General features: G+C 37.9%; 1 protein-coding gene across 1 annotated transcript in view; it reads left to right on the forward strand.

The window, feature by feature from the left end:
• The window catches only part of LRP6 (LDL receptor related protein 6), a 172,320-nt gene that overhangs the window by 62,099 nt on the left and 90,157 nt on the right, over positions 1–20,064 (forward strand). Inside the window, exons 4-7 of the mRNA XM_006164814.2 lie at positions 4,153–4,349; positions 7,128–7,259; positions 10,456–10,852; positions 12,197–12,368. Of these exons, the coding sequence (XP_006164876.1) occupies positions 4,153–4,349; positions 7,128–7,259; positions 10,456–10,852; positions 12,197–12,368 (898 nt within the window). The remainder of the gene's footprint in view (positions 1–4,152; positions 4,350–7,127; positions 7,260–10,455; positions 10,853–12,196; positions 12,369–20,064) is intronic.

Genomic DNA, 20,064 nt, shown 5'->3' on the forward strand with positions numbered 1-20,064 from the left:
GGGAAAGAGAATTGGAATAGCGTCAGACTTTCTAATGAAAATGGAGAAATATTTTTAAGACACTTAAGAATGTGAGTGGGACTGGCAGGTGGCACGTGGTTATGGTGCTGGACTCCCACGTTCCCGACTGGTTTGAGTCCTGGACCTGAAGGCTTACTTTCTCTCTCTCTTTAGTGAGTGCATGTGCGCTGGAGCAAATTAAAAAACAAGAGGTAAAGTGAAATAGTTCTTTAAAATTAGAAGGAAAAAAATGTGTGGGCTGAGCATTTTATATTCAACAAAACTGACTTTCTTATATAAAGCCATAGACAAATTATTATTAAGATTAACATGTAAGACATCAGAGACAGTTGCTTTCCTGAGTCCTTCCTGGATATGTACTGAAGTGACTGAGCTCTGGATAATCAAATTGATTACCAAGACATCAGACTAGCCTTGATGACGAACATTAAACATGATTACTTCTAGAATGAAGACTAAAGGAGGATTAAAATAGGGTGTAAAGGCTACAGCTTTTGTTCATATACAACTATAAAAAAACAGAAGTGACAATAAAAGGAATACATGTAATTTAATTTGTTGGCATAAAGTTGTTTATGGCATCACCTTATGGTCCTTTTAATTTCTATAAAGTAGATGATAATGTCCTTTTTTTCCACTCATAATTTTAGTCCCAGTTTTCTGAATTGGTATTTTTTTTTCCTTTTTTTTTTTTTTTTTTCTGAGTTCACATATCTAAAGAGTTTTACATTCTTTGAAAAGAACCAACTTTTGTTTTTTCAGGTTTATTTTCATTGATTTCCATACTAGTATTTTTATTTTCTTCATTATACTTGTTTTAGATTTAGTTTAGGTTTTTTATTTTTTATTTTTTAAGAGAGTGAGATTTTTGCTATAAGGAGTGAGGGTGTGCACACTCACCAGAGAGACCATATCTAAAGAGTTTTACATTCTTTGAAAAGAACCAACTTTTGTTTTTTCAGGTTTATTTTCATTGATTTCCATACTAGTATTTTTATTTTCTTCATTATACTTGTTTTAGATTTAGTTTAGGTTTTTTATTTTTTATTTTTTAAGAGAGTGAGATTTTTGCTATAAGGAGTGAGGGTGTGCACACTCACCAGAGAGACAAAGAGAATCAGAAAGCAAGAAATCACCCTCCTAGGGGATGGCCACACGGCAATCCCTTCACCTCCATTCTCCTCTTGGGGGTTTTGGACATGCATACACACATGGCTGGCATGGATTTTAATTTGCCTGGTCCAGGAAAGACTTGAACTGTGGTCGATTATGTGGGAGTCCAGTAATATCACTTTTATTTTCAACTCGTTTTTTCCTTTGAATTTGACGTGTTTTGGATCTTGCATTTATTCAATCTAACAACCTTTATCTTTTGATTGGAGTGTTTCTCATTTTGTTATTGGTGATAGTTGGGCTTACATTTTACATACTGTTTCTTTGTCTTCTTGATAGCTTTGGTCATTTTTATACCTTTTTTTGCTTTTGCTTTTGTATTAATTAGTTGTTTTCTAGCACATCATTTTAATTCCCTTGTCGCGCTTTTTAAACTACAATTTTTGAGATTTTTAAAAAGTCATTATTCTAGGAACTACAATGTAAATTTCATCAAAATCTACTGGCATAATAACTTACTTCTCATAAAGTACAGAAATTTTGCTCTAGTAATAGCTCCATTCTCTCTGCCCTCTATGATATTATTTCATTTAGATTGCATTTCTGTTATGAGCAGCGTAGTGTTAGAGTTACTGCTTTCTACAGGCACACTTTGGAGATATTGTGGGGTTGGTTCCAAATCACTGCTTTAAATAAAGTGAAAATCACAGTAAAAGGAGTCATAGATTTTTGGTTACCCAGTACATATAAAAGTTACATTTACACTCTTTTTTAGTCTGTTCAGTGTATAATAGGATTCTGTCTGAAAAAATGTACATACCTTTATTAAAATATTGAGTTGTTGAAAAAGTCATGATGCATTTTGCATAGAAAACATATGTCCTGATTTATCCAACCCACTACTTTATTGCTAAAAATGCTAATGATCATTTGAGCCTCAGTGTGTTGTAATCTTTTTGCTAGTGAAGAGTCTTGTCTCAATGTTGATAGCTGCTGAGTAGGGTGGTGGTTGCTGAAGATTAGAGTGACTATGGGGATTTCTTTAAATAAGACAGCAATGAAGTTTGCTGTATAGATTGACTTTTCCTTTTATGAAAGATTTCTTTGTAGTATGTGATGTTGTATTACCCACTGCAGGTCTTTTTTTAAAACTGAAGTCAATCCTGCTTAACGTACTGACCAAATGTGTCCACTCTGACAGGAACTGAAGGACTCAATTACAGAGAAATAGAGTAACAGTAGCTACCAAAACTACATGGAGGTGGAAGTGAGGTGTTTAGGAGGAAATGGTTAACAGATACAAGAATCCACATAAACAAATAGAATAATAGTTTATGGAACAGGTACATAGATTATGGGACAACCATTCTATACCCCATAAAGATGTTAAATCTATATGTAAACCAGAAATCAAAAAAGATAAACATTGGAGTCATTCTGCTCAAACCATTGCTTTATCAACTAATATTCTAAATCCTCTGTTGTTGTTTCAGCAGTATTTACAGTGTCATTATTAGGAGTAGATTCTATCTTAAGAATCAACTTTCTTAGTTCATCTGTAAGACACAACTCCTCTCCATTCAACTTTAATCTTTATTGTTTTTTTTAAGGTTTTTGCCATAGGGCATGTGCACTGGTCCAAGAGGAGAGAGACAGTGAGAGGGAAAGGAAGAAATCACCTCCCTGGAGAGATGGCCGTGCTGCAATCCCTTCCTCTCCATTCTCTTCCTGGGGTTTTGGGCACACATATGTGCCTGGTATGATTTTCTTTCTTTTTTTTTGGGAGAGGCTTTTTTGCTATATGGCGTGTGCACTCACCAGAAGGAGAGGGATAGAAAGCGAGAAATCACTCCCCGGGGCGGGATGGCCACGCCACAATCCCTTCTTCTCCATTCTCCTTCTCAGGATCTTGGGCACATGTGCACACGTGCCTGGTAGGAGTTTTAAGCCACCAGGTCCGGGACTTGAACCGTGGTTGACTACATGGGAGTCCAGTGACATAGCCATTATGCTAACTCCTGGTATGATTTTCAAGCTGCCAGGTTTGGGGACTCGAACTGTAGTTGGCTGTTCAGTGGTTAACCACTATGCCACCTGTTGGCCCCTCCAAGTTTAATCTTGAGATTGTAGCAATTCAGACACAACTTGAGACTCTACTTCTAATTCTTTTTTCTTTTATTTATTATTATTATTTTAATTTGCTGTAGGGCATGTGTGCGAGAGAAAGAGAGAGAGAGAGAGAGAGAGAGAGAGAGCGAGCGAGCGAGAGTGAGAGCGAGCATGCGTGCGCTTGCGCAAGCTTCCAGGTCCTAGAATCAAACTGGTCAGCCACGTGGGAGTCAGTGTCTTAACCACCATACTACCTACCTGTTGGACCTTCTGCTTCTAATTCTAGTTCTGCTGTTTCTGCCAAATCTTTAGTTAATTCCTAACTTAAGTTTTAAATACCTCACAGTCATCTTTGAGAGTTAGGATCAACAAACTGCTTTTATTACTGAAATTTTGGGGCCGTAGGTGGGATGGTGGTTAAGACTCCCACATGGCCGACCATGGTTCGAGTCCTGGATCAGATTGTTTGTTCTTTCACACCTATTGCTGATTTAAATTTACTTCCCAATGACAGCTGTAATTCCTGGGCTTTTTCTTACTCTTCACTTTTCTCTTTCTGATGACATGCATTATGTGAAAAAGTGGAACATTTCCGGAAGTCATTGAGAAGTGGAAATCGACAGCCATGTTGACTCAGGCTTTTTCTCTGTTGGATAGCTTGCAGTGTGTCTGGGGTCTGCTGGCAATTAGGGACCATTTCTAAAGTGCTTGGTTGTGATTTTGGGGACAGGTTGAAAATATATTTGAATTATTACGTGAATTTTTTTCATAGGTACATTGAATTTACAAGATGGGTGTTACCTAGGATTTGTATGTGTTAATGTGGACTAGTAGGATTTTAATAAGAGAAGTAATGTTATGATAGAAGAAGAACATTTAGAAATAAGCGAGTTTTTCTCTTGTTAACAGGCAGGCAGTGGTTAAAGGTTCCCTTCCACATCCTTTTGCCTTGACATTATTCGAGGACACATTGTACTGGACTGATTGGAATACGCACTCCATTTTGGCTTGCAACAAGTATTCTGGCGAGGGCCTGCGTGAAATCCATTCTAACATCTTCTCTCCCATGGATATACATGCTTTCAGCCAACAGAGGCAGCCAAATGGTAAGTGATCTTGATTTTTAAATTGCGAGTTGGAACAGCTTTGTAGCACTCTGATGTCTGGCTTTAGTGAGGGTCAGGAGGAAAGAAGACGAATCCAAATGGAAGAGAATGGAAGAGGAAAAACTCCAAAACATAATTCAGGTTAAATAATAGCCTTAGCCACTTGGAGCCTGACATCTACCGCTGCAGAGCAGCTCGGCCCTTTGTTGGAACAGGGCTTATGGAAGTGGAGAAGAGAAAAAAACCTAGGGCACTCATATGCTCAGCTTACAGATGCATTCCTTGTCTGTATTTCTTCTCTCAATGTGCGTTTGAAAATGTTTATGTGTGTTTAAAACAAGATAGTTCTGTTGAATGAAAACCTGTTAATCTAGCTGATGAATATTAGTACCTCAGCTCAATGAATAAAATACCTGCTTAAATTTTTCTGTGCATACCTCTCATCTTACCCCCCCCCCTTTTTTTTTCTTAGTTTTGTTTCTGTTTTTGGTCAACCATTAAGATGTGGACTGTGGCTGCAGAAAACAATTTCTTGTAAGAGAGAACTGGAATTAGATGTAAAAGGAATATGAGAATGTTGAGTGTTTGCACTTATGTGTAAACAAATGTCAGGCTTGTGTCTGAATGTATTGATTGTGTTATATTGGAATCCAATGATCATGAAACATTTTAAAATGTTTTAAAACATATGTGTTACTCTTTTGTAAAAAAGAAAATGTTTAAGGTCCAGATGTGGTGGCCCAGGTTGTAGGGATTCACCACTGCTTACTACTGGAGCCATCTGGGAAGGTCCTAGCTGTAGTTCCTTGAACATATCAGGTGTGCTGGGCCTGCGGTTGTGCCCAGGATCCTGGCTGGCTGGGAGGTTTCAGGGCTAGATCACTGTGTGGGATGACACTCCTGGAGGATGTCTCTGCCTCTCTCTCTCAGTGAATAAATTTAAAGGGAAAAAAAAAAGGTATCTAGTTACTCCTGTTAATTTTTTTCTTCATGATTAGCCATCGGGGGAGAAAATTTTCCTTTTTTTTTGATATGTCATTGTTGGTCCTTCATGTTGTACTAGTTTGAGAATTTGTGATTATATTTACTATTGCTCTTCTATCTTTCGTATTCCAGTGTTTTTTGTATTACATTGATTTTTTTCCCTATGAAACGTACTTAATATATCTCTTTTTATAGTATCTATAAGTTTGCCAGTTAATTAAATTTCTCTGCTTTTCAGCTCTTCCTCTTTTAATCTATTCTGCTCATCCCTTCCATGTTAATCTTTCCAAAGTGTGAATTTTCAACATTGTAATTATAGTTGGCTCTCTATATTTGTGGCTAGTCTGTACCTGCAGATTCAGCCAACTGTGAATCAAAAATATGTAGAGTAAAAAAAAATAGAAAATGTCAATGGAAGCTCTATTCCTTGGCCCAGGATCCCATGTTGTGACCATGGTTTGAATCCCCAGCCCGATTATCCTGAAATACACTGGGCACAGATGTGAGTGCCCAAGATGTGATGGACCGGAGGACTGGGAGAGGGAGACTGGCATCACCAGACGCTGTGGAGGGTGCTCATCTCTCTCACACTCACCTTTTCACCCTCTCACGTGTATGCACATGCAAACTCTCATGAATAAAGAATAAATGACATGGGAACCAGCAGTTGGCGTAATGGCTATGCCACTGGACTCCCACGTAGTCGACCGCGGTTCGTGTCCCGGACCTGGTGGCTTAAAACTCACGCCGGGCGCGTGTGCGTGCGTGCCCAAGATCCCAAGACGAGAATGGAGGAGAAGGGATTGCGGCGTGACCATCCCCCCTGGGGGGTGATTTCTCGCTTTCTGTCTCTATGTCTCTCTCTGTCTGTCTGGCGAGCGCACACCACTATAGTGAAAACCTCTCCAAAAAAAAAAAAAAAAGAAAGAAAGAATAAATGACAGTATAGCTTTAAAATAATTAAGGTTAAAAAATACAGTGTAACTATTTAGATAGCATTTACATTGTATTCCGTATAATAATCTAGAGATGATTTGAAGTTTATGGGAGGATTTGGGTAGGTTATATGCAAATGCTGTACTATTTTACATTATCTAAGGGGACTCAGGCATCTGTGATTCTGGTATCCGTGGCGGGGAGGGTCCTGGAACCAATCACCTACAGATACGGGGATGACTACCTTTCTTGACATTTAGTGCCCTTTACCACATTCTTTGTGTTCATTCTGTTTTAATTCCTGTCAGTCAACAGAAACTTGAACCCCCAGATACACTATTCACCTTATTATTTTACCCCGCGTACAGCCTCCAGGCTTTTATTCACTTGGCGTTATCATATTTAAAACTGCCTTCAGTCTATCCTTTCTTCCCTTTAGGGCTCCTCTTATGTCCTCCTTTCTCCATGAATCGTTTCTTCAGTCAAATCTCAGTGGTTTATTTCTCATTTGACTCTATATGTAAAAGTATACAAGATAGCATTTAGTTTCATTGTTTTGTGTTGCTGATTTTACTGTTCGTTAATTTGGGTTTATTGACTAGATTATAAGCTCTTTCAGGGCAGGGATCTCCTGTTTTACTTCTTGTGTATTCCTTTTATATAAAATGCTAAGTAAATTCTCACAGATTAATTCCTTTCCTTGCAGATGGCTTGGCAGTCAAGCACCTGGCTGACATTTGGAAATAATTTTGGTTTATCGCAGTTGTTCATGTTATGGTTGTTAACCTTTGTGTACCCTAGAGTGAGGGAGGTCAGCCATAATCATTGGTATTAATCAATGTGATTTATATTTGACAGCTACAAATCCATGTGGAATTGATAATGGTGGTTGTTCCCATTTGTGTTTGATGTCTCCAGTCAAACCTTTTTATCAGTGTGCTTGCCCGACTGGGGTCAAACTCCTGGAGAATGGAAAAACCTGCAAAGACGGTAAGGAAGGGAAAATGTTATGATAGCAGTTGGGATTCTTTATGATATATTTGATTTCTCTGTAATGAGTTCTGAAAGTGACAGTACTTTGGGACACTAGTCAATCTCACAGGGTTCAGAAATGGTTACGTAACAGGACTGTTTTGTGTTTTATGGAAGGCATTTATTGAGGACTATTTATAAATTAGCATTTTAAGTAAAATATTTAAGTATATTAATACTTAAGTATTTTAAGTATTTTTGAAATAACTAGGTGCTATTTTCTTTACCAGATCTCAGTCATTAAATCACAATTGGTTTCTGTGGAAGTGAATATTACTTCTTATAAACAACACATTTTTCATAGTAGGTAGCACTTATGAATAACCTCTGTGAAGAGAAAATGTTTATTCAACTTTTATCTCTAAAGAATCTCATGGGACAGATTGAGTTTCTAAAAAATGATTGAAGATCAAAAGATATTTTTGGTTGTTAGTGACAGAGAAGTGCTTTCAGAAGAAGAAAAAAATTACGTATTATACTGTTTAAAAGCAACAACCTTTTTATATTTAGTAGTCTTGTGTTGCCTCCTCTCCTTATTCTGAATTCCCTGTAGAGAGAGAGCATGTTGGAGAAGAGACTGATTTAGGATACTTTAGTAGTGATTTAGGGACTTTTGGTTTGGAAGAACACCAGTTCTTTTTTTGTTCTTAATAAGAATGTTATTCTTCATTCTTCCCCCTATGGATCACCATCTGGTTCTCTAGCAACCAGCAAGACCTGGTAAGAAAATTGTTATATTTAGCAGTGACTTCTTTATCTAACTCTGAAAAGTAGAAGCCTTTATTTTGGAGTATGTTAGAGAGTTCCTGGCAAGAGGGTCAGAGAGTCAGAGAGATGGAATTGAGTCTGTGTGCGGATGTTTGTTATGACTTGGCATTGATAAATTATCCTCATAGTCAAAGGTGAAGCTGGCTGGCCTCTTGTCAGATGGTTTCCATGGAAAACAATAATTTGGTTTCCATTTAAAACAAAAGGTTTTTGTAATGTTTCTTTCTTGTTTAAAAGTGTAGCCTGACTTTGAAACAGAGGATTTATTTTAGCAATAGTGCCCTAACCTAATCCTTCACAGCAGTACAAATGTACATTTTTAACCAGTTGTGTATTTCGGATATATATTATGACGTGTAGTAGCTTTAAGTTAACTATTCTGTTTTGATCACCTTGCCCAGATGAACAGTTCTGTGCCTTCATTATTTGCAAAGTTTGGGACTGGTTCCTTTTGGTACTTACAGAAGCTATGAATTGTACTTGTCATTGGGGTATATTTCCTCCAAGTCAGAATTCATTTATAATTAGCCCTAGAGTCAGGGTGGCAGTTAGCTTGGTGTTTAAGGTGCTGGACTCCCACGTGGTGGACCATGGTTTAAGTCCCGGACCTGACTTTCTTACTTTCCTCTCTCTTGTCTGTCTCTCTCTGGTCAAACTAAAAAATGATAATGATGAATAAAATTAAATAAATAATTATAAAAAAATTAGCCCTAGAGTCAAAAAGTGGAGATTGCAGCTTCATTCTACTTCTCAGTTTTTTCTTCTGTAGTTTTCAGATTGATGCTTGAAGTTTACATTTGGACTCAGATCATTTGTTAGGAATCTTTTCTTGCTATTACAGTTATTACTTTTTTTGAGAGAGAGAGATGTTTGCTATAGGGCGTATGATTGCTGGAGAGACAGAGATAGAGAGAGACAGAGATAGAGACAGAGAGACAGAGGTGAGAAATCGTCCCCTGAGGGGATGGCCTTGTCACAATCCCTTCTTCTCCATTCCCCTCTCAGGATTTAGGGCATGCACATGTGCCCAGCCTGAAGTTCAAGCTGCTAAGTCCAGGACTTGAACCACAGTTGACTACGTGTAGTCCAGCATGTAACCATTAAGCCATCTGCTGGTTCTTTACTTTTTTAAAAAAAATTAGCTTCTTATAGCTAAAATGAATTTTTTGTTGATTTACTTGGATGCTAAAAATGAAAACAAAGACCAGATCAACAGACTTATTAAAAGGACAAACTAAGGTATTCACCATGATTATTTCTGTAATCTGGTCAGTAAATAAACAGTGACTGTTTTCAGACTGCAATAAAAAACAAAAAGAAAACAAGAAAAGATTAAGCTTAATATCTTCATTCTCAGTTATGTTTTTATTAAGTTTTGATTTGAAAATTCAGTGAAATAATCTGGAGGTCTTTATTTTTTAATACTAATACAAGAGGTCTTCAAAAAGTTCATAGAAAATGCATATTAACAAAAAATACATGGATTTCCAACTTTTTTGCCCCAAATGCTCAGTACCTTCCTGAGTTTTACGTTTATGTCCTTTAGTCCTCATAGCAAATATATGAATATAGATAAGGAGACTAGGTTCAGAGAAATTGTTTTGTCTAATATTATTGTATGCACCTTCTTGAATCACTTTCTACTGGATCTTCAACTCTTACTCTTAACCACTGTCTTATGCTTATCTGATCCCACTGCTCCATTGCTGCTGTCTTTATAGCTTCCTTTGTCCACAGTTTGGCAGGTATTGTCCTATATTGCTCTTTGTTAAGACAGCTTTACTGTGATGTCATATTTACATACCATAAAATGTATTCATTTCAAGTGTATAATTCAGTAATTTTTAACAAATGTATAGAGTTGTGCACACCTTACCATAATCCAGTTTTAGAACATTTCCTTTAACAGCATAGGTTCTTGTCCTAGATTTCTTTACCTTTTTAAACAGACATCTTGAACAAAAGATCTGTAGTCTACATCTCCTTTCTCATTTTGTACTCAGATACTTAGCTTCTTAGTCATCCCTTGTTGGTGTTTATTATACCTTTAAATAGCGATATTAATTCCAGGAACTATTTAATGAATAAAACCAGGAAGTGGATCAAAACTTGATTAAGAGAATTTGACCATTATAGAACTTGACTGCATGGCAGACTTTTCACTGTTTCACTCCGTTGCTTTCCTTTTTCATTCTAAAAAGAGCTATTAGGTCACCAGGAAAGTCATGATGTATTTTTCTATGTAAAAATGCATCATGACTTTCCTGATGACCCAGTAGTACCCTTTTATACTCATTTCTTTTTCAATTCCTAAGAAGTACTGCATTCTTTATATAGAGTGGCTAAATTTTGCCTGTGCATTTCAGTTATTTCTTTGTTCTTCTAGGTGCCACTGAATTGTTGCTTTTAGCCCGAAGGACAGATTTGAGACGCATATCTTTGGATACACCAGATTTTACAGACATTGTTCTGCAGTTAGAAGACATCCGTCATGCCATTGCCATAGATTATGATCCTGTGGAGGGCTACATCTACTGGACTGATGACGAAGTGAGGGCCATACGCCGCTCATTCATAGATGGATCTGGCAGTCAGTTTGTAGTCACCTCTCAAATTGCCCATCCTGATGGTATTGCTGTTGACTGGGTTGCACGAAATCTTTATTGGACAGACACTGGCACTGATCGGATAGAAGTAACAAGGCTCAATGGGACCATGCGGAAGATCTTGATTTCAGAGGACTTAGAGGAACCCCGGGCTATTGTGTTAGATCCCATGGTTGGGTAAGAAGCTCTGTTGATAATAAATTCTCCCTGGTGTTTCTGTTTTCTATAGGCCCCTAAAGTCACTGATGAAGATAACACGAAGTTTATGTTCATTTTCAATAAACAGCTCTTCAATGGCTGTCCATTTTTAGAATGTAGTGATTAGAATAAAATATCAAGAATTGCTAGTTTTTTGCTTTGAATGTTTTAAATAATTTTTCTTTTTAAATTAAGTTCATGCTTGCTAACTTTGGGTGGTGTTTGCAGATTTTGCTCAGGTTGCATCGTGACCATGAAAAATGTGGAAATTGTTTTCAGAACTCTTTCCATTCTTCTAGAAGATGTAATTTCATCCCATTTCATTACATATAGTTAGAATATATCTTACTTTATGTTTCCCCAGATACATGGATGACCCAATTTCCAAAACTTTGTTGGGCCGTAGCTTTACTCCTAATTTTTATGTCCCTCCCCCCTTTTTTTTTAACTTTAACCCTCTGACATAGTCCAGAGATGGACAAGTTTCTAATACTCACGAACATAATTTTGTTACTATGAGATTTATCCTGAGGAAGAATATAGTGGCAAATTATTATACCTTAATGTATACCAATGCTTTGGAACCATTTAAACATTTGGGTGTGGGACCAGCAGTGTAATGACTATGTCGCTGGACTCCCACGTAGTCGGCTGCGGTTTGCATCCTAGACCCGGTGGCTTAAAACTCATGCTGGGCGTGTGTGCGTGCGTGCCCAAGATCCTGAGAGGAGAATGGAGGAGAAGGGATTGTGGCGTGGCCATCCCCCCTGGGGGGTGATTTCTTGCTCTCTGTCTCTGTCTGGCGAGTGCACACGCCCTATGGCAAAAACCTCTCAAAAGAAAAAGAAAAAACAAAAACAAAACAAAAATAAAAACAAAACATCTGGGTGCCATAAGAATCACTTAGCATTATAGGAAAAATTAATTATGTAGGGAATTTGAGTTTGTAATCTGAGTATTACTACTGGGATAACCTTGTTGTATCAAGGGATGACAAACCATCAAGAAAAAGAAAAGTTCATGGGAAAAAAGTGAAATATTTTGGAAAAAGTAAGTAAAAATAAAATCTCATTATTGGGAGGTATTCTTCAGGATCAGTTCTAGAAAACACTGTTTGATCTGAAAATTTTCTACAAATCTTACACATTGCTATTATAAGTGCCTTAAACATATTTTTCATGTTAAATTGTGTGTGTGTGTGTGTGTGTGTTTTAAATCTGTGTCGTTGTCTGATGATATCAATTTAATATGGATCTCACCTTTAAGATACGAGAGTTACATTTCCTTACTATTTTTAGCTTACTTTCCTGTGTACTTCTATAGGTACATGTATTGGACTGACTGGGGAGAAATCCCGAAAATTGAGCGGGCAGCTCTGGATGGTTCTGACCGAATAGTACTGGTTAACACCTCTCTTGGTTGGCCAAATGGTTTAGCCTTGGATTATGATGAAGGCAAAATATACTGGGGAGATGCCAAAACAGACAAAATTGAGGTTTGTTTCTTACTTTTTCATTTTAAAACCAGTTTTATAATAGTTTTTGAGTTGATGGTAATTTTGATATAATCTTGTATCTTAACAGTTACCTAGGTTGCTAAAGGTATCTTTTCACAGACATTTTACTCAGCCTTCATGATTCTAGGGATAATGTATTCTCTTTTACACAGTGGATTTGTAAGTTACATTGGTATGAGCAATAGGCATTCATTTATTTCCAGTTTTTTAAAAGGTTATGTAAATGGCTTTTGTCATTTTAGGTAAAACTATTGCCTGAATTTCCTGTTGGAAGTTTTTACAAACCAAAATTATCTAAGACTTGTGTTTGAAAACTGTCCTGAGTTAGGAAGGCAAAGCCCACGTGTGTACATAACTTCTGTTGTTGTTAGTAGTGTTGGTGGTAGGGTATATTAGATATTAAGATGATTGTAGGCAATCACCTTTTAAATTGACTTGGGGGCTACATGGGAAAAAGATTAATTAACCAAAGCTTTGCAAAAATTTTTACTAAGTGGTAGGTTTGTGATAATCAAATAGAATTATAGTGAAAATTCTGGTTAATATTTTATCTCCAAGTTTTATAAATGACATATGTCATCCTCAATGTCGAGTGTGAAGCCTAAAATTCACAACTTTGAATTCGGTTATGGTAGACATTTTATAAACCATATACTTAAAACAGGGTTAGGATCTCAGTAGGGGTTATAGCGCTTTGCCTAGAAGGAATGGCATTGAATGACTCTTCAGAGAATCCCTGCACATATCTAATGGATAGTACATTCAAACGCTAGAGCAGTTATTTTAGAAAGGTAATTCTGAGGAGTGCCGGGGACGGGAATAATGAATTAAAAGACCGTCTTTCCAGGATGGAAAGTTGGAATAGAAGGAACCCATTAGTATTCCACGAGGCTCCAGTACTGAAAATGACATCTCTTATTTATTCTTGCAGCTGGTTTCCATTAGTAGAAAAATTTGCATAGACTATATAAATTTTCTCCCTGTTAGTGTTTTACTGCTCCCCATCCCCCCTGCCTTTTTAAAAATTCAAGTTAACGTTTGAATCTTTTAACAGCTGGAGTGCAGTGCTAATGAGACAAAGGTTATGGGTTCACTTTCCAGACAGACTGTTAGCTTCATTTGAGTCAGCTTGGGTACAAATTGCCCACCCAATCCCAGCTAGTGCACAGTTGTATATCGCTGACAGCTTTAGACTGTACATGAATGTAGAGGTATTACTATTCTTAGGGAAAAGGTTTAAAACCCATGTATTCTTGAAGAATGTCCATAGCAATACAGTTTAAGCAAGAGATGAGCACTTGTTTTATTATTGTATAAAGATTTTTAAAATTCTATATTCGGTCTTGGCATTTTTAGCTTACTGTGACTGATTTATTAACTTGAAAATAGCATCATTTATTTCTTAATGGGAATTTATCAAGTCCTACTTCCCCTACTCCAGATATATTTAATACTTTAGATACTAGAAATTTACATAAGATCACAAATATTAGATCGTCCATAAAGTCATGACGTATTTTCTTATGCAAAAATACATTCAGGAGAGATTCAGATAAGGAAATAAAAATTTGTGGAGATTCTGACAGTGTTTAAGAATTAAAATGAATGCATATTATATAACGGTGATATCAGTGAATATAGTAGATTTTTATAATAGTCATGCATGTGTATTTAATGGTGTCGTTTGCTTCCTCGCTCCTTCTTCCCTGCGTAGACCAGTGCCCTTAAGTCTGCCATTCATTCATTAATTTGTTATTTCTTCCATGAGTAAGAGAGACAGACAGACGGCATCCCCCAATGGGGTTCTGTGCTTCAGTCCACTCCTATCTCCAGCTGGAACTTCAGCCAGCCCAGGTTGGTGAGCACATGTGTGCCCAGCTTGGTCAGGGAGGTCTCTGAATGTGAGCCAGGGACCTTCCCTTGTAGGTTGGCCTTGCAATATGTTGCATTTTCCTCTGCTCTACCATCAGCCCCATAACAATTGCCTTTTACATCCTGTTTCTCCTGCTAGGTTTTCTGAATACAACTGCTTTTTCTTTATTTTTTAGGATTTTGCCATAGGGCACGTGTACTTTGTCCTTTTTTAAAAAAATGTTTAATTTTATTTATTATTCTTATTTTTAATTTGCTATAGAGCACATGCACTCACCAGAGAGAGAGAGAGAGAGAGAGAGAGAGAGAGAGAAAGAAAGAAAGTGAGAAAGCCGGAAGTCACCAAGTCCAGGATTCAAACAATGGTCAGCCCTGTGTGTGTCCAGCACCCAGCACACCACCTGTGGGCTCACTTTGTCTTCTTTTTGACATACTGTTTTGTGTTGTAAATTTACTTTTATCAAACTACACACATAAAGACCCCTTCCCTTAGTTTTTTTCTGGAGATTCTGGTGAGGTTTCAGTTTTGGGCATCATGCTTTAGCTATTTTCTTTTCCCAGATAAGTATGGGAAATATATTTTCTGTCCTGAGACTAGTTCTAATTATAGTGGCAACTTCTCCTATCAGGTTTTTATCTCTTTTTACCAAGTAATAGGCAAATAATATTGAATTTGAAAACTTTCGGAAAAATAAGTAATTGTAAAAAAAAAAAAAAGCCTTTCCCCCCAAGCAGTGTACTCGCTAGCCTGTTGTCACAGAGCAGCTGACCACAGGAGCCTGGCCCGACCTCAGTCTGGTGATATGCTTCCTTCTAGCCCCGTCCTCCCGAGATAGTGTCTCAGCTTTTGTCATGCCCGGGAATGAAAGTTGCTTGTCCCTGCAACTGTAAAAGATCATCAAATTATGGTAACTCTGTTCTCTTCTGGAAGACTTAGAATTTATTTGGGATCAAACTGACCTATTTGTACTGATGGCAGTTGGGAATTAAAAAGTAAATTTAATTTGGTAAATTTTTATGTAGCAGTGAAAGGTACACTCTTACGTGTTTTGAGCAGATCACTTGGAAAGAGCTTAGAATGTTCATTCACTTCTGCTGTCTACTCCTTCAGTGGGGATTCCTTCCATCAGCTTCTCTCTCCCTCTTTTGTGAGTGGTAAGGTGACTGTATTCAAGTCTAAGGGTGAAGGAAACCAGGGAGAAGGAATGGGGAGCTCTGGGTTTCAGACTTGATTTTTTTTTTTTTTTTTTTGGCACAGAGTTGTAGAAAGAGTTAATAGGTTAGCCCCTGGTTTATAATTAGTTTCTGGAAAGAAAGATGAGACACAAGGTATTGTTAATGATGTCACATAAAAGAAAAAAAAAAAGACAGTGTAATATTGGCTGCTGCTTTAATTTAATAATGGATATGCTGAGCATATGTCTGCTTTCTCTGCTTGTCAGCTGATAGTACCCATGTTCTCATAGGTGTTATTTAAAAAGTGCTTGCTGGTACTTGTTTATGTTTCTCTTCATTATGGTAAAATGATTTCATTGTTTTTCTGTGAACAAACTTTCTGCTTTACTTACCTGCACTTGCCTTTCCTCACACCCATTTTTACTGTGGTACATTTTACTGTTCTCGGACATCCTGACAGTAAATACTAAAGCACGAGCTGAAAGAATTATTTCCTTTTTTTCTGGAAGGGGAAGCATCAGAAAGCTTTTACAAGGGGTCTTCAAAAATGTTCTTAGACTTGGGAACCAGCAGTTAGCGTAATGGCTATGTTGCTGGATTCCCACGTAGTCGACCACGGTTCGTGTCCCGGACCCGGTGGCTTAAAACTCACGCCGGGCGCATGTGCGTGCATGCCCAAGATCCCAAGAGGAGAATGGAGGAGAAGGGATTGCGGCGTGATCATCCCCTCTGGGGGGTGATTTCTCACTTTCTGTCTCTATGTCTCTCTCTGTCTGGCGAGCGCACGCGCCCTATAGCAAAAACCTCTCCCCCCCCAAAAAAAAATGTTCTTAGACTATTTGTGTTATGAAAAAAACTACTTGTGGATTTGAAAAATTTTTTGCACCATAAGAAACTTGTCCTTTAATTTTCTTTTTCACAAACATTTTGAAGTCCCCTTGTATTTTTATTTTACATGAGCCTATGATAGAGCAACATTATTTCTTTCTTTTTTTTTTTTTTTTTTGAGAGGTTTTCGCTATAGGGCGCGTGCGCTCGCCAGACAGACAGAGAGAGACAGAGAGACAGAAAGCGAGAAATCACCCCCCAGGGGGGATGGTCACACCGCAGTCCCTTCTCCATTCTCCTCTCGGGATCTTGGGCACGCACACACACGTGCCCAGCGTGAGTTTGAAGCCACCGGGTCCGGGACACGAACTGCGGTCGACTACGTGGGAGTCCAGTGACATAGCCATTAGGCTAACTGCTGGTTCCCTGAGCAACATTATTTCTTAACATCCTCCTTTTTCTGGGGCACATTTCACTGCCTGAAACATGTACTGCACTGATGCCTGCAATACTGCTTACCAATAGCAAGATGTCATTGGTAATTTATAAGTTCAAAGTATTTCTTACCCTGATATCAAATTAAGAGTGTACCATTAGCCTGTATTTTTCTAAGGATGTTTTTCTCATTTTTGTCAGTAACTAACTGACAAAATTAATATATTTTGAATCACTGGTCTTATGGGAAACAATAATAGCTAAACTTTCCTTATGGTTTATTCTGTCACTACACTCTTGATTTCATCACCCCCTTTTTCCTCCTTGGTTTCTGAGCTTCTGCTGACAATGGAGCAGTACCAGTAGTTATAGGTAAAAAGAGAAATTCTCTTGTCTGCTTGAAGGGCATGTGGTTTTGTTTTAAATTTCCCTTAGTTATAAATCTTTCTGCTTTAGAGGATACAGTGTCCATAGGTAGTTTTGTCCAGATCTAATTATACCTGGCACAGCTCTGTTGAGAAACAGAAGTGGGGATTATTAGAACCTTTAGTACCAAGAAATTTTGAATAAAGAGAGTATTATTGTGGATGATGCCTGCTGAAAACTTGGCAGTTGGTGAATGTTCTGCTTCATGTTCAGAGCTTGAAATTGCAAGACTACATTTTCAAACTCTGATGACAACTTCCTTTGTTTTATCAATGCCCTATAAGGAAATTGGTTTCCCAAGTAGTCAGACTTCTTTCTGAAGGAATTTCTTTGGCTTCTTTAGCCTGTGTATTGAGAAAGTCTGTTTAAAACAACAACAACAGAAAAACCCAAGGACCTATTTATGAAGATTTTTTTCTTACTGTTGGTTTCAAAGTTTAATTCTTTGTTAAGAAATGATACAATGATAGAATTCTCTATTGTTGAGATACAGCTCTTCTGATTATATGGCAGCTATCAACAAGTACTTCTTTTTGAATCTTTGGTGGTTTATAACATTTAATATTCCTTAAAATTGATTATATGAGAGTACTTCAAAAATTCATGGGAAAGTGGACTTAAAGTACAAGTTTATTTTTGCTGCAAAAGAATTTTAATTTTTTTTGGAGAGGTTTTTACTATAGGGCGTGTATGCTTGCCAGAAAGACAGAAAGACAGAAAGTGAGAAATCACCCCCAGGGGGGATGGCCACGCCACAGTCCCTTCTCCTCCATTCTCCTCTAGGAATCGTGGGCACGCACGCACGTGTGCCTGGTGTGAGTTTAAACCACCGGGTCTGGGACTTGAACTGTGGTCGACTACATGGGAGTCCAGCAACAGCCATTACACCAACTGCTGGTCCCTGCTGCAAAAAATTTTTATAATACATATTTTTCAATGAACTTTTGGAAGACCTTTGGTACTTTCAGTTTGCAAAATATTTAAGATCAGGAACTTAAAAACCTGAATATTTGCCCATTTTTCCTACTTTACACATTGTATATATGTTTGTGAATATATATATTTTTCCCCAGGCCATCATGACATATATTCACAGAAGAATGATAGAAATACACTGTCATTTGATTTGATTTCTCACTTCATCAGAGCATTTCATTTCTCAGTTCAACAGAGCACCTAACTTAGGGCATTTCCCCATTGAACTATAAACATGGTGCTGTCGTATTGCATCATCTTGCATTGGTTTGGAGTATATTTCCTGACAATAAACTTGTAAACTCATTTTTGAAAGTTGCCAGTCCCACGTACAGTCCTTGCAACATTAATTTTACTTGTTATAATCCACAGTAGCCAAAGTGGTAGGTCATCCAGTTACATGCTCTGTTGTCTCATTATCCACTCTACTCTGTCTGGCTCTAAAAAAATGATTGCAAGCATATAATGAGAGAAACTTGCTTGATGAGAAGTATAATCAAGCCGTACTGAACTGCCACAACAAACCCTACAGCCTCACTACACAAGATGCTTTGCCTCAATTAGGAGTTAGGATAGTCTTAGCTGTATAAATTGGGATAATCTGATGCATGCCAGTATTTAGAAAGCAGTTTAATGGTCAAGTTTGAACTTGCTCTTGAGCCTTTTTGTTTGTTTGCTTTTCTTTTTTTTAAGTTTGCTAGAAGGCACATGTGCTAGCCAGAAAGAGACAGGAGTGAGGAGGCGTGAATGAGAAAGCACCCCAACTGAGGAATGGTCGCCTTGTAGTTCTTTTTCGCCCATTTTTTCCTCCTTTTGGGATTTTGTACGTGCAAGCACATGCACCTGGTGTGTTTCTCAAGCTGTGGGGTCTGGGACTTGAATTGCACAGTCAGCTGTGTCAGATCCAGCTGCCTTAACCATCACATTACCAGTTGGCTCAAACTGTGTTTTAAAATGTTCTGCTTTTACAAATTTTCATTTCATGTTTTAGTATAAAGCAATTCAATATGGTATTTTCAGTTTCAATCTGATTTTTTTTTTTTTTTTTAATTTTCTATTTGGTGCGTGTGCTCACTGGAGAGAAACAGAGAGAGGGAAAGTGAGAAAGCACAGCCCTGCAACCACCACCATAGGATGGGCACACTGGAATCCCTTCTCCTCCATTCTCTCTGGATTTGGGGCACTGACGCTCATGTGCCCAGTGTATTTTCTAAGCCACTGGCTCTGACTAGCCATGTGGGATCCTCTGCCTTAACCACCATGTACCGACCCCAATCAGTATGGATGTCCCCCCCTCCTCCAGTTTTGCTATAGGACATGTAGGCTTGCCAGAGAGGGACAGCAAGGGAATGTGAAAAATGACCCCCCACGGGGAATAGCCATACCGCAGCCTCTTCTCCAGTGTCTTCTCGTGGTTTTGGAGAGGAGACTTGCACATGTTGCCAGCATGATTTTCAAGCCGCTAGGTCTGGAACTTGAATGATGCAGCCAGCCGTGTGGGATCCAACGTCTTAACCTCCGTCCCAACCGCTGGCCCTCAGTCTGATTATTTTAAAAGTACTTTATTCCTTTGGTTTTTGTACTTTTGAATGAAAAGAACGCTAATTTTAATGTGCTGATCTCGGGGGGGGGGGTGATCAGCTTTGTAGCAGTTATAACAGTGTTTAGATGTTAAGAGTAGTAATCTCTAGATTTTTATTGAAACATGTTTTAAAATTGGATCCAGACCTTAACTCTTGTTCGATTTTGCTATTTAACTACTTGAATTTATGTAACTCATATAATCTCTGGTCTTTGTATTTTGACCAAAGAAACCGTTTAGACCAGATGTTCTTTAAGGTTTCTTTCAGTTGTAACTTTTTTTTTTTTCTGCCTTTTTTTTTTTTTTTTTTTTTTTTTTTTTTAATGATACAGGGCATGAGCACATGCAAAATAGAGAAAGAGAGTGAAAAAGGGCGTTGGA

This window comes from Tupaia chinensis, unplaced genomic scaffold, assembly GCF_000334495.1.
Source record: "Tupaia chinensis unplaced genomic scaffold, TupChi_1.0 Scaffold143728_1, whole genome shotgun sequence".
Lineage (NCBI taxonomy): Eukaryota > Metazoa > Chordata > Mammalia > Scandentia > Tupaiidae > Tupaia > Tupaia belangeri.